The 14,474-nt window shown below is 36.6% G+C and overlaps 1 protein-coding gene across 1 annotated transcript in view; it reads right to left on the bottom strand.

The window, feature by feature from the left end:
* Nucleotides 1–14,474, bottom strand: part of KIF6 (kinesin family member 6) — a 370,265-nt gene that overhangs the window by 278,755 nt on the left and 77,036 nt on the right. The window contains 2 exon segments of the mRNA XM_058555469.1: nt 4,392–4,539; nt 13,213–13,219. Coding sequence (XP_058411452.1) covers nt 4,392–4,539; nt 13,213–13,219 — 155 coding nt within the window.

The raw sequence follows: 14,474 nt of genomic DNA, 5'->3' as shown, positions 1-14,474 counted from the left end.
AAAAGTCAATATACACTTAAATGAGCCAACTTGGTTGCAGAACTGTATAATACACCATTTTTTACTTTCCAGACCAAAAAAAAAAGGCTACTAGGAAAAAACAAACTTACATTCTGTGAACAATCTATTCATAAAAGAACACAGCATTGTTACTTTGGTTTAAAAACTCCAGTAGCAAAAGAACTTCCATCTTTAATCATATTTTTCACTTTTCTAATATTTGAATTTTCTGATGACATACATGGATAACAGACACTAAATAGATAAAGGAAAGTAAATTCCAGAGGACAAAATAGTTTAGATCAATCAGGTAACAGTAGGAGTGGACATTAGCAGTTCACTGCCTATGCCTTATCTGTTGGGTTAACTTTCTTGGGGCCACTAGCAAATCAGGGATATTCAGTTAAAGATGAGAGGAAGGCATTTTCTGCAGGTCAGTGCTGAAGTGACATAGGCACCAATGAAATTAGGATAAAAGTCAAGGTAATTGGTCCTAGTCTCAGTTCTGCCTTCAGACAAAAAGGACCCACTCCCTCTGGGATGGAATAAAACAGGGAATTTTTTCAGCGCTTGAGAAAATTCCAAGTTCAGTTTTCAATACAAATATCAAATAACAGCACCTTATTCCTCTTTCTCCCAAAATACAAATGTTTCCATTTCTGCAAATATTATCCTGCTTCTCATCAGAGGAGAATATATTTTTGTGTTCAGCAGGTTTTCAGAGTGGATACTCACAGATGACCTTCCTGACCAATTCTCACCCATATCTAAGACAATTCATTTAACAGGTGTTATTCAGAGGGAGACAGGACCAAGACATAGAGAGGAGGAGTGAATGGAGATCTGCAAAGCCAAAGCTGGAATCCTAGTCCTACTAGCTAGGAGCCCATACCATGTGAGGCCTCAGTTTCCACACCCATTAAAGTGAGGAAGTTGGAGAATGAATCCCTATGTGTTCTTCAGATTAAAATTAATATGATTCTCTAAAATGGCTCAAACTATTCAAATAAAGACAGTATCATTTCACAAAAACAAAACAGTACATGAAAAATTAAGGCAACTCTCAGCCAGCACACAACTATAGCAAAACACTCAAGCCACAGCTGAAATTCCACATTCTGATATTCTATGGTGACAGCATGGAGGGAATCTCTACTACGCAAATTTCTCCCAAACAAATGCTGGAAATCCTGCTGATGTGAGTGACTCTGGCTGCTCATCATGACAAGTGGTCTATCAATTTCATTAGCATCCTAGTTTAGTAAAGGCATCATTTCAACATAATTCTTTGGGTTGTAGCTTGGCTTATTGCAGGTGTCAGAGACTATAAATACTAGACAGACTCTGTGTGGCCTTTAGTCTAATCCAGTGTTACCTAAAAAATTCCATGAAATACTCATGGGGAAAAAGCATTCCACGGTCAATATATATACTGTTCTTCTCTGGAAGATTCTCAGAGCACGTTAAAGGTTATGAGGGATCATTTAGAAACACCCTGAGATCCTGTTTAAAACAACATATTCCTAAAACTTATCTGAACATATCTGAAACATCCCATAGATTATGGTTCATGATTTTAGCATACAGTTCTGAGCTCATCTTAGCATCGGACAAAACTGAGTTTGAATACTGGATCTGCCATTTAAACTGAGTGATCCTGCACCCTTATCCTCAGTTCTTTAACTATGAAAATGGGGATAATTACTCTTATCTTGCAAAACTGTTGTGACAGAGAAATAAGGTTCTGTATTTAAAATCCTACCACAATGTATGGCTCATAACAGACACCAATAAATCATTGCCGCTGCTGTTATTATTGCTGTTTTTATTGTTTTTATTATCATTTCTAAAAGCCTCCCAATGGAGAATTCAGTATATGAATATAAAAGGAAAGAAAAAGAAAAGCAAAAAAACCAAGCCAATTTCTATATTTGTCTGCAGTACAGAAATTAGAAGAAATCATAAAAAGTCAGGAAAATGGCAGGCCCACTGCCCTGAGATGATAGGGATAATGCCTTTGGCTCCTCTAGCTTCTGCGTTTTCTGGGCTTTTATTGGAATACACACTTAAAATTCACTGGGCTATGTGGCAAGCTACCTTTCCTTATTACTCCTTCTTTAGTGTTTAGGATTGCCAGACTATAATATAACACACATGTTTCCTGCAGACAGCCTTTTCTCCTGCCCCAAAACAAGTTTGAACTTCACAATAATGAGCAGTGATTTCTAAAATAAATGGAATCAATTTTCTTCTTTTAAAATCATTGAAAATGTGCTCCTATCACACTCACCGGCATTCTGGGACCCAGTATGCACTGGACTCTTAGTTTATCTTGAAATAAATACTTTGCATAAGTCAAATGTTTCCTTTAAGAATTCTGGAGAGCTCCATATGGCCCTTTAAAGCAATCAGCTGGGGGCATCTGAGTACGTCTGCATTTTCCATCTATACAATGTGGACAAACTTTATGATGAACTTCAAGTTGCCACTGACTTGCTGCACAGCAGTTCAGTTTGATTATATGAATGTGTTGTGCCCCATCGTACAAATCTGCCCATTTTGGAAGAATTGTCCTGGCTACAAAGTGGTCCTACGGGCTCTCTCCAAGTCAGGAAGGTATTTAGAATCATTCAGAATGAAATGGGGTTTAGAGTAATGTCATTGACAAACACATATAAAACAATGAACTCAAAAGATGGTAGGTACTTGGGATATATTTAGACATTTAGAACTGTATTTTGCTAACTGTATTTGGTAAATAAAATTTAGACGAAATTTTAAGAGGGACAAATATATTTTATATTAGGAAAGGATTTGTTTATTCTGTTTAACTTAATCAGGAGAATTGGCTTTACTTATCTTGAGTTTCAAAGAGTTCTTTGAAATTGGCCAGAAATCACTTGGCCATGTGCATATATATATGTGGATAGCAATGGCTGTGGCACTAACTGTCATGTACTGAGCATCTACTATGTGCCAGGAAATGGACAATGTCTTTGAATGCAGTTTGTTCAGCTTTCACAGGAATGCCACAGGCCTGAGACATTAAGTCACTCCCCAAGGCCACATGTTGGAAGTAGTACACTTTCTCAGCGCCAGGTTGGCCTGCACCAACCTCAGAGATCTTTCCAAGACAACAAGCTTCCACATTAGCCCACAGCAACAAAAACTATTCAAAATTATATTCCCAGTTTGTGAAATCTGGGGAAAAACAAAACAGCTAATGTCAGAAATAAATGCGTAAATGAAAAGAAGGAATTTAGATCCAACATATACACTATACTCAACCCTTTCTCGTCCAAATTTTCTGGCATGCAGAGATGGCATGCTTGAGCTAATGAGAGATGAGCTGAACTAAGGGGTAATTGCTACTTTATGGATGGAAATGAGAATTATGCAGATCTCAGCAATTTCTTCTCATCTTTGCATCTCAAAATGCAAACAGCATACAGTCAAGAAATTTTGGAATGACTGGTACACTGACCTGTTTAGGACATTTGTTATACAGAATTAATACAACCACAGAATTGCTGGAACTAGTAGGAACGCTGGAGATCCTCTGGTACAATTCAATCCCTACCTTCACAGAGGGGAGAACTGAAACTCAGAGAAGTTAAGTGACTCATTGAACAGAATTTGTTTAAATACAACCAACAAAATAAAGCCAGTCTGAGATACAGAGGTGGTGTATGTAGAGGTAAAAAGCACAGAGTTTGGCATCACACAGATCTGGGATAGACCTCCAGATCAGCTGTTTATAAGGACCCAGAGAAAGATATTTAATTCAAGACTCAGTGTTCCCAACTATAAAATGTGGACAAGGATCCCTACCTTGTTAGCTATATTACATGTTGTATTAAATATTGATAAAACAACAGGCTCTTGGAGCTACATGATAAATGATGCATATAATATAGATAGGGAACTCTTCTTTATAATAATATTAATTGCATGGGATTTTTACTCTGGTAAATTCCTCTGGGCTTCTATTAAAAATGTGAAAAAGGTATAGTCACATTATCCTATTCAGTACTTTAGTAGCTAAAGAAAAGGTCCGTTTTGGCAAAAGCATATTCTTTGGTTTCTTAATGAGAAATATAAGATATTAGTTGGCAAAATGTACCATCTGTTATTTTAACCTCCATGAGTGTATTAGAAGGACTCCCTTTGAGCATTTGCTGAAACAGCATCACTTTAATGAGAAGCACCTTCTTAATTTCCACTTCTTCAGCAAAATTCCAAACTTTCCTTAAATGTAAATAGGCCATAGTTATTATACAATAGTACTTCCTCATTTAGATACAATATAATAAAATGTCACAATAAATTCTCCACCCGCAGTAAATTTCTGCTGAATATATCGAATATAAAATGAACTTGAAGTTTCATACCTTTTGTAGTTGCTCAAAAATGTACGACAGTGTCCTTGGGATAATGCCTCTGTCACTGTAGCGCTCTGCACCACCCGTGATGGTGAACGTCTTACCGCTGCCTGTCTGCCCATATGCAAAGATGGTGCCATTGTAACCTGCCAGGACACTACACAAAGAAATGGCACACTTTCAGTATCAACATGGCTGATTGCATTTGTATTAAGCGGCTCATATTCTAATAGCAATCTGATTCAACATCATTTGAAAAGACATTTATAGAAATATCTATAGAAATATTTATACATGTGAATATCTAGCTGGAAATTACTTTTTTATCCAGGAGTACCAGCACATCGATCATTTTCTCTAAGAAAGAATCCATAACTCAAATGGATTTAAATATTTTTTTATTTGAATAAAATTTTTACTTTAGTTTTATATCTACAGAAAAGTTGTAAAAATAGTCTGGAGAGTTCACACATACCCCACATCTAGTCTCCCCTATGGTTAATATTTTATATTAGTATTGTACATTTGTCACAACTAATGAACCAATATTCATATATTATTACAAACTTTATTGAAATTTCCTTGGTTTTTACCTAATGTCTTTTCCTTTTTTTTTCCAAGCTTTACTGAGATATAATTGACATATAACATATGTAAGTTTAAAGGGTACAATGTGATGATTTGATACATGTATATATTGTGAAATGATTACCACAATAGGCTAGTAAACACATCCATCACCCCACAGAATTACCTTTTTTTGTGGTGATAATATTTAAGATTTACTCTCTTAACTTTCAAATATATGGTACAGTATTGTTAACTACAGTCACCACGCTGTACATTAGATCTCCAGAACTTAGTCATCTTATACCTGGTGGTTTATACTCTTTGACCCACATCTCCCCTTTTCCCCCACACTCTAGCCCCAGGCAACCACTCTATTTCCATGAGTTTGTTTTTTTAGGTTCCACATGTAAGTGAGAACATACAACATTTGTCTTTCTCTGTCTGACTTATTTCACTTAGCATAATGCTCTCAAAGTCCATCCAGGTTGTTGCAAAAGGTAGGATTCCCTTCTTCTCTACGGCTGAATAATATTCCATTGTATATATATATATACACTACATCTTTACCATTCATCCATCGATGGACACAGGTTTTTCCTTGCCTTAGCAATTGTAAATAGTACTGCAATGAACATGCAGGTGCAGATATCTGTTTGAGATAGTGACTTCATTCCCTTCGGATATATATACCCAGAAGTGGGATTGCTTGATCACATGGTACTTCTATTTTTAATTTTTTGAGCTACCTCCATACTGCTTCCCATAGTAACTGCACCAATTTACCTTCACCAACAGTGCAAGAGGGTTCTCTTTTCTTCACATCTTTGACAATACCTGTTGTCCCTCACCTTTTTGATAATAGCCATCCTAACAGGCATGAGGAGATACTTTACTGTGGTTTTGATTTGCATTTCTCTTATGATTAGAGATGTTGAAGACCTTTTCATGTGTTGGTGAATGTATGTTTTCTTTGGAAAATTTTCTATTCAAGTTCTCTGCCCATTTTTTATTCAAATTGTTTTTTTGCTATCGAGTTGTATGAGTTGCTTATATATTTCAGATATTGTCAGATATCAGATGGACGGATTGTAAATATTTTCTCCCATTCCATAGGTAATCTTTCCACTTTGTTGATTGTTTCCTTTGTCGTACAGAAGATTTTTAGTTTAATGTAGTCACATTTGTTGATTTTTTATTTTGTTGCTTGTGCTTTTGGTGTCAGATCCAAAAAATCATTACTAAGACCAATGTCAAGGAGCTTTTAACCTATGTTTTCTTCTACGAGTTTTACCGTTTCAGGTCTTAAATTCAAGTCGCTAATCCACTTCAAGTTAATTTTTGTGAGTGGTGTAAGACACGGGTCCAAATTCATTCTTTTGCATGTGAATATCCAGTTTTTCCAACATCATTTATTGAAGAGACTATCCTTTCCCCATTGAATATTCTTGGCTCACTTGTCAAATATTAGTTGACCGTATATGTGTGGGTTTATTTCTGGGCTCTTGATTCTGTTCCATTAGTCTGTCTGTTTTGTTTGTTTGTTTGTTTGTTTGTTTTTATCTTGTATCTTTTGCTTTAAGCCCGTATAAATCTTTTTTGGAGAAAAGTTGGACTTTAAAAAAAAATTTTATTGAGGTATAATTGACATATAACGTTATATTGGTTCAAGTGTACAACATAACAATTCGATGTTTGTATACATTGCAAGATGATTACCACAATAAGTCTAGTTACTATCTGTTACCATACAAAGTTAACTTTTAGGATTTACTCTCTTAGCAACTTTCAATTATGCTCTTCAATATTATTGATTATTGTCACCATGCTGTACATTACATCCCCTTGATTTATTTATTTTAAAACTGGAAGTTTGTACCTCTTAACTCCCCTCATACATTTCACCCACTCCATAACACACCTTGCCTCTGGCAACCACCTTTCTGTTCTCTGTAGCCATGATTTTTATTTTGCTTTGTGTGTTCATTTGTTTTGTTTTTTTAGATTCCAAATATAGTGAAATCATATGGTATTTGTCTTTCTCTGTCTCACTTATTTTTCTTAGCATAATTTCCTCAAGGTCTCTCCATGCTGTCACAAATGGCAAGATTTCATTCTTTTTTATGGCTGAGTAGTATTCCACTGCATATATATATATATATATAAACACACCAAGGCTTCTGTATCTATTCCTCCACCGATGGACACTTAGGTTGTTTCCGTATCTTGGCTGTTGTAAATAAGGCTATAATGAACATACAGGTGCATATATCTTTTTAAATTAGTGTTTTTGTTTTCTTGAGGTAAATACCTAGGAGTAGAACTGCTAGATCATATGGTAGTTCTATTTTTAGGTTTTTTGAGGAACGTCCATACTGTTTTCCATAGTAGCTGCACAAATTTACATTCCCTCCATCAGTGCACCAGGGTCCCCTTTTTTCAACATCCTCACTAACACTTGTTATTTCTTGTCTTTTTGATGATAGCCATTCCAACAGGTATGAGATGATATCTCATTGCGGTTTTGATTTGTATTTCCCTGATGATTAGTGATGTTGACCGCTTTTTCACGTGCCTGTTGGCCATCTGTACATCTTCTCTGGAAAACTGTCTATTCAGATCCTCTGCTCAGTTTTTATTTAGACTGTTTTTGTGCTATTGAGTTTTATGAGTTCTTTATATATTCTGGATATTAACCTCTTATCAGATATATGATTTGCAAATAGTTTCTCCTATTCAGTAGGTTGTCTTTTCATTATGTTAATGGTTTCTCTTGTTGTGCAGAAGCTTTTAGTTTGATGTAGTCTCACTTGTTTATTTTTGCTTTTAGAGTCACATCTAAAAATTCACCACCAAGTCTGATGTCAAGTAGCTTACCACCTATGTTTTCTTCTGGATGTTTTACGGTTTCAAGTCTTACATTCAAGTCTTTAATCTATTTTGAGTTAACTTTTGTGTATACTATAAGAGAGTGGTCTGGTTTCATTCTTTAGCATGTGGCTGCCCAGTTATCCCAACAACATTTATTAAAGAGACTGTTCTTTCCCCATTGCATACACTTGCCTCCTTTGTTATAAATTAATTGACCATATACGTGTGGGTTTATTTCTGGGTTCTCTGTTCTGTACCATTGTTCTATGTGTCTGTTTTTATGCCAAAACCATATTGTCTTGATTAGCATAGCCTGGTAATATAGTTTGAAATCAGGGAGTGCGATGTTTCCAGATTTGTTCTTCTTTCTCAGTATTGCTTTGGCTATTTTGGTCTTTTGTGGTTCCATATACATTTTAGGATACTTTGCTCTATTTCTGTGAAAATGTCATTGGAATTTTGATAGAGATTGCATGAATCTGTATATTGCTTTAGGTAATATAGACCCTTTAACAATATTAATTCTGCCAATCCATGAACACTGAATATCTTTCCATTTCTTTGTATCTTCTTCAATTTCTTTCATCAATGACTTATAGTTTTCAGTGTACAGATCTTTCATCCCCTGGGTTAAATTTATTCCTTGGTATTTTATTCTTTTTTATGCAATTGTAAATGGGGTGGTTTTCTTAATTTCTCTTTCTAATAGTTCATTGTTAGTGTATAGAAATGCAACTGATTTTTGTATATTGGTTTTGTACCCTGCAACTTTACTGAATTCATTTATGAGTCCTAATAGATTTTTGGTGGAGTCTTTAGGGTTTTCTATAGATATAAACTCATGTCATCCACAAATAGTGACAATTTTACTTCCTCCTTTCCAATTTAGATGCCTTTTATTTCCTTTTCTTGTGTAATTGCTCTGACAAAAATTTCCAATACTATGTTGAGTAAAAGTGGAGAGAGTGGGAATCCTTGTCTTGTTCCTGATCCTAGAGGAAAAGCTTTCAGCTTTTCACAATTGAGTATGATGTTAGCTGTGGGCTTGTAATATATGGCCTTTATTATGTTAAGGCATGTTCCTTCCAAACCCACTTTGTTAAGAATTTTTATCATAAATTGATGCTGAATATTGTCAAGCGCTTTTTCTGCATCTTTTGAGATGATCATATGATTTTTATCCTTCATTTTATTAATGTGGTGTATCACATTGATTGATTTGTGGATTTTGAACCATCCTTGCATCCCTGGAATAAATCCCACTTGATCATGGTGTATGATCCTTTGTATAGTTGAATTTGGTTTGCTAATATTTTGTTGAGGATTTTTGCACCTATGATCATCAGGGATATTGGATTATAATTTTCTTTCTTTATGATGTCCTTCTCTGGTTTTGGTATCAGGGTAATGCTGGTCTCATAAAATGAGTTCGGAAGCATTCCTGATTCTTCAATTTTTTGGACAAGTTTGAGAAAGATAGGTATTAAATCTTTTAATGTTTCGTAGAATTCACCAGCGAAGCCATCTGGTCCTGGACTTTTGTTTTTTGGGAGGTTTCTGATTCCTGATTCAATCTCCTCACTAATAATTGGCCCATTCAGATTTTCTATTTCTTCATGATTCAGTCTTAGAAGATTGTATGATTCTAAGAATTTACCCATTTCTTCTATATTGTCTAATTTGTTGGTGTATAATTGTTCATAGTGGTCTTTTATGATCCTTTGTATTTCTGTGGTATTAGTTGTAATTTCTGCTCTTTCATTTCTGATTTTATTTGAGCTCTCTCTTTTTTTTCTTTGTAAATCTAGTGAAAGATTTGTCAGTTTTGCTTATCTTTCCAAAGAACAAGCTCTTAGTTTCATTGATCTTTCCTATTGTCTTTTTAGTCTCTTATTTCATTTATTTCCACTCTGATCTTTATTATTTCCTTCCTTCTGCCAAATTTGGGCTTCATTTTTTCTTTTTTTCTAGTTCCTTTAAATGTAAAGTTAGATTATTTGAGAATTTTCTTGTTCTTGATGTAGGCCTGTATTTCTATGAACTTCCCTCCAAGAACTGCATTTGCTGCATCCCATTGATTTTGGTATGTTGTATTTTCATTTTCATTTGTCTCAAGATATTTCTTGATTTATTCGTTGACTCAATGGTTGTTCAGTAGCATGTGTTTAATCTACACATATTTGTGAATTTTCCAGTTTTATTCTTGTGATTTATTTCTAGTTTCATACTGTTGTGGTTGGAAAAGATGCTTGATATGATTTCAATCTTTTTAAATTTATTGAATTGGTCTTCTGGCCTAACGTTGATCTATCCTAGAAAATGTTCCATGAGCACTTGAGAAGAATGTATATTCTGCTGCTTTTGGATGGAATGTTCTGTTTATAGTTGTTAAGACCGTCTGGTCTAATGTGCCAATTAAGGTTGATGTTTCCTCATTGATTTTCTGTCTGGATGATCTATCCAGTAATGTTAATGGGGTGTTAAAGTCCTCTGCTATTATTGTATTGCTGCCAATTTCTCCCTTTAGGTCTGTTAATATTTGCTTTATATATTTTGGTGCTCTTATGTTGGGTGCACGAATATCTACAAATGTTATATCTTCTTGTTGGATTGACCCCTTTATCATTGTGTAATGCCCTTTCTTGTATTTTATTAGTCTTTGTTTTAAAGTTTATTTTGACTGATATGACTATAGCTACACCAGTTTCTTTTCTATTCCATTTGCATGGGATATCTTTTTCTACCCCTTCAGTTTCAATCTGTGTGTGTACTTACATCTGAAGTGAGTCTCTTGTAGGTAGCATATAGATGAGTCCTTCTTTTCTATCCATTCAGCCATTCTATGTCTTTTGATTGGAGAATTTAATTCATTTACATTTAAAGTAATAATTGATAGGTATGTACTTATTGCCATTTTGTTAATTTTTTTCTGGCTGTGTTTGTAGTTCCTCTCTGTTCCTTTCTTCTTATCTTACTCTACACCCTTGTGGTTTGATGACTCTCTTTAGTGTTTTGTTTATATTCCTTTCTCATTTTCTTTTGTGTATTTATTATAGGTTTTTGTTTTACTGTTATCATGAAGTTCACATATAATATCCTATGTACATAATTGTCTATTTTAAGTTGATGGCAATTTAAATTTGAACTCATTCTAAAATTATATATTTTTGCTCCCCCTCTCTATATTTTATGTTTTTGATGTCATGTTTTACATCTTTTTATTTTATATCTCCCTTACCTAATTATTATAAAGTTTTAGTTAATTTTACTACTTTTGTCTTTTAACCTTCATACTAGCTTTATAAGTGATCAATTCACTACCTTTACTATATATTTACCTTTATGAGTGAGATTTTTACTCTCATATGTTTTCTTGTTATTAATTAGCACCATTTCTTTTCAGCTTAAAGAAGTCCCTTTAACATTTCTTGTAAGGCCAGTTTAATGGTGATGAACTCCTTTAGCTTTTGCTTGTCTAGAAAACTCTTTATCTCTCCTTCGATGCTGAACGATAAACTATAAGGGTAGAGTATTCTTGGTTGGAAGTTTTATCTTTTCAGTATTTTTAATAATCATGCCACTCCTTTCTGGCTTGCAAAGTTTCTGCTGAAAAATCTGCTTGTTGCCTTATGGGGGTTTCCGTGGATGTAACAAGTTGTATTTCCCTTGCTGCTTATAAGATATTCTCTTTATCTTTTTTTTTTTTTTTTCCCCCAAAGCCCTAGTAGATAGTTGTATGTCATAGCTGCACATCCCTCTAGTTGCTGTATGTGGGACGTGGCCTCAGCATGGCCAGACAAGCGGTGCGTCGGTGCGTACCTGGGATCCGAACCCAGGCCACCAGTAGCGGAGCGCACGCACTTAACCGCTAAGCCACGGGGCCGGCCTGATATTCTCTTTATCTTTAACTTATGACATTTTAATTATAATGTGCCTTGGTGTGGATCTCTTTGGGTTCATCTTGTTTGGAACTCTCTGGGCTTCCTGGACCTGGACGTCTGTTTCCTTCCCCATGGCAGGAAAGTTTTAAGCCTTGATTTCTTCAAATAAGTTTCTGCCCCTTTCTCGCTCCCTCTTCTGCTTCTGGGACCCCTATAATGCAAATGTTATTCTGCTTAATGTTGTCTCATAGGTTCCTTAAACTATCTTCACTTTTTTAAATTCTTTTTTTCTTTTTGTGGCTTTGTTTAAGTGAGTTCCATTGCTCTGTCTTCCAGATCGCTGACATGCCTTTCTGCTTCATCTCTTCTGCTGTTGAACCCCTCTAGTGTATCTTTCAGTTCAGTTATTGTATTCTTCTGTGACTTCTGTTTGGTACTTTCTTATATTCTTTCTTTGTTGAAGTTCTCACTATGTTCATCCATTTTTCTCCCAAGTTCGGTGAGCATCTTTATGACCATTACTTTGAATTCTTCATCAGGTAGATTACTTATCTCTGTTTCATTAAGGTCTTTTTCTGACGTTTATCATGTTCTTTTGCTTAAAACATATTCCTTTGTTTCTTCATTTTGCTTGACTCTCTGTGTTTGTTTCTGTGTGTTAGACAAAACAGTTACCTCTCCTACTCTTGAAGGAGTAGCCTTATGTAGGTGATGAACCTTATCGTTCCCCATTGCCCTAGTTCTTGGTTGTCTCTTGGTTGTGACTGTCTAAGCAGCCTGATTTATTCTTGATAGGCCCCTGTTGTTGAGGGTGTGCCAAGACCTGTCAGTGTTCCAGGGGAGGGATCTCATTTAGCACCTAGTTTCAGGCTGATTGGAAGCCAGACCCTCAGGCAGCTGATTTTAAAGTATGCAAATATATACAGTCCTGTGGGGTTGCAATCATAAAGTATGCAAATATATACAGTCCTGTGGGGTTGCAAACATAAATCCAGCCAGTCTCCAGACCAGAAGATCTGGAGGTGTCCTCTGGGCAACAGTGGAAAAAATCAGGGCTCTGAATGAGTGTATAAGTTCCTTTCTGGGAGGTACCAGTAAGCTATAGCGAAGCCAAGGGAGTGTGCAAGGATGGTGTCTTCCTGCTTACGTTCCCTGAGAGTGCCTCCATAGCCTCTAGATATGTATCAAATCTGAAGCCTGTCCTGCAGTCTGAAACTCCAGGACAAGTTAATAGGCCTTGTTCACAGGAAGACTAAGGGTGTGTTTCTGTCAGCTGTCTGTGCAGTGCCCTGGGGGTGGCAGCCTGCCAAGACCTGTCTTTCCAATTGTTACAGTCCCAGGGAGCCAAGGAATACAAGCCCCCATGGCCACCAGGGCCAGAAAATGAAGGGGTGTCCCCTGTGTGGATTCTGTGCACCCACCAGCTTTAGCAAGGTAGCTGGAAAATGCAGGGGGCAAGGCAGAACCAATGGTTTCCGCAAAGCAGTGGGAAAATGCCTTGATGTGCACACCCGCTGGCTTCAGCAACGCAGCAGAAGAGTGCCTTGTCCGCATACGCCTACCAGCTTTAGCAAGGGATCGAGAGAATGCCATGACGGCTCATGCCAGCCAACCTCAGTCAGGGAGCAAGGGAACGCTGCAACTGCACACACCTGCCAGCTTCAGCAAAGCAGTGGAATAGTGCCACAACTGCTCACCCCCACCGGCCTTATCAAGGCAGCAGTAGGGTGCCACATTTGCATGTGCTGGGCTAATTGGGTAGGAGAGTGCAAAAATGGCATCTGCTAGTGCCTCCATCTCTGGAGAGAGTTGCAACTGTCCCCTACCACTCCAGCAGATGCTTTAAGATTAGTAAACGCATCTCCTTCACATATAGTCTAGGCACTTTTCAAACTGCTACTTATGCATTGGGTCCTGGGGTGAGTAAGACTGCATGGGAGCCCCTTAAAAGAAGACTCTCAGTTCCCTACAGCCCTTTAGGTCCTTTGGATGTAAGCCCTGTTGGTTTTCTAAGCCAGATATTTTGGAGGCTTGTCTCCAGGTGCAGGTCCCAAGGGTTGGTGTGCCTGAATTGGGGCACGAACCCCTCACTCCTCTGGGAGCAGCTCCAGACTTATGTGATCCCTCCCTATTGTGGGTCGCCACATGAGTGTTTGGCAAGACCACATCTTTCCTCTCCCACCTGTCTTGATGTGGTCCTTTTATCCTTTGTTGTGGAGGAGCAGTTCAGCACGTTTTCAGTTCTTTTTCAGATGGAATTTTTCCATACCTAACTATAGATTTGGTGTGTTCATGGGAGGTGATTTCAGGATCTTCCTATGCCACCGTCTTGGACTGTCTCTCTGTGTTTTTTTTTATGCCAGTACTATACCATTTGATTACCATAGCTTTGTAATATAGTTTGAAATCAGGAAGTGTGATGTCTCCAGCTTTGTTCTTCTTTCTCAGTATTACTTTGACTGTTCAGGGTCTTTTGTGGTTCCTTACGAATTTTAGGATTGTTTATTCTACTTCTGTGAAAAATGCCATTGGAATTTTGATAGGGATTGCATTGTGTCTATCAATGGCTTTTGGTAGTATGGACATTTTAACAACATTAATTCTTCCAATCCATGAACATGGGCTATCTTTCCATTTATTTCTGTCTTCTTCAATTTCTTTCATCAATGTCTTGTAATTTCAGGTGGACAGATCTTTCAGATCCTTGGTTAAATTTATTCCTAACTATCTTATTGTTTTTGATGTTATTGTAAATGGGATTGTATTTTTTATT

This window comes from Diceros bicornis, chromosome 14 (genome assembly GCF_020826845.1).
Source record: "Diceros bicornis minor isolate mBicDic1 chromosome 14, mDicBic1.mat.cur, whole genome shotgun sequence".
In the NCBI taxonomy this organism is placed as follows: domain Eukaryota; kingdom Metazoa; phylum Chordata; class Mammalia; order Perissodactyla; family Rhinocerotidae; genus Diceros; species Diceros bicornis.
This window is presented reverse-complemented; position numbering and strand designations above follow the sequence as displayed.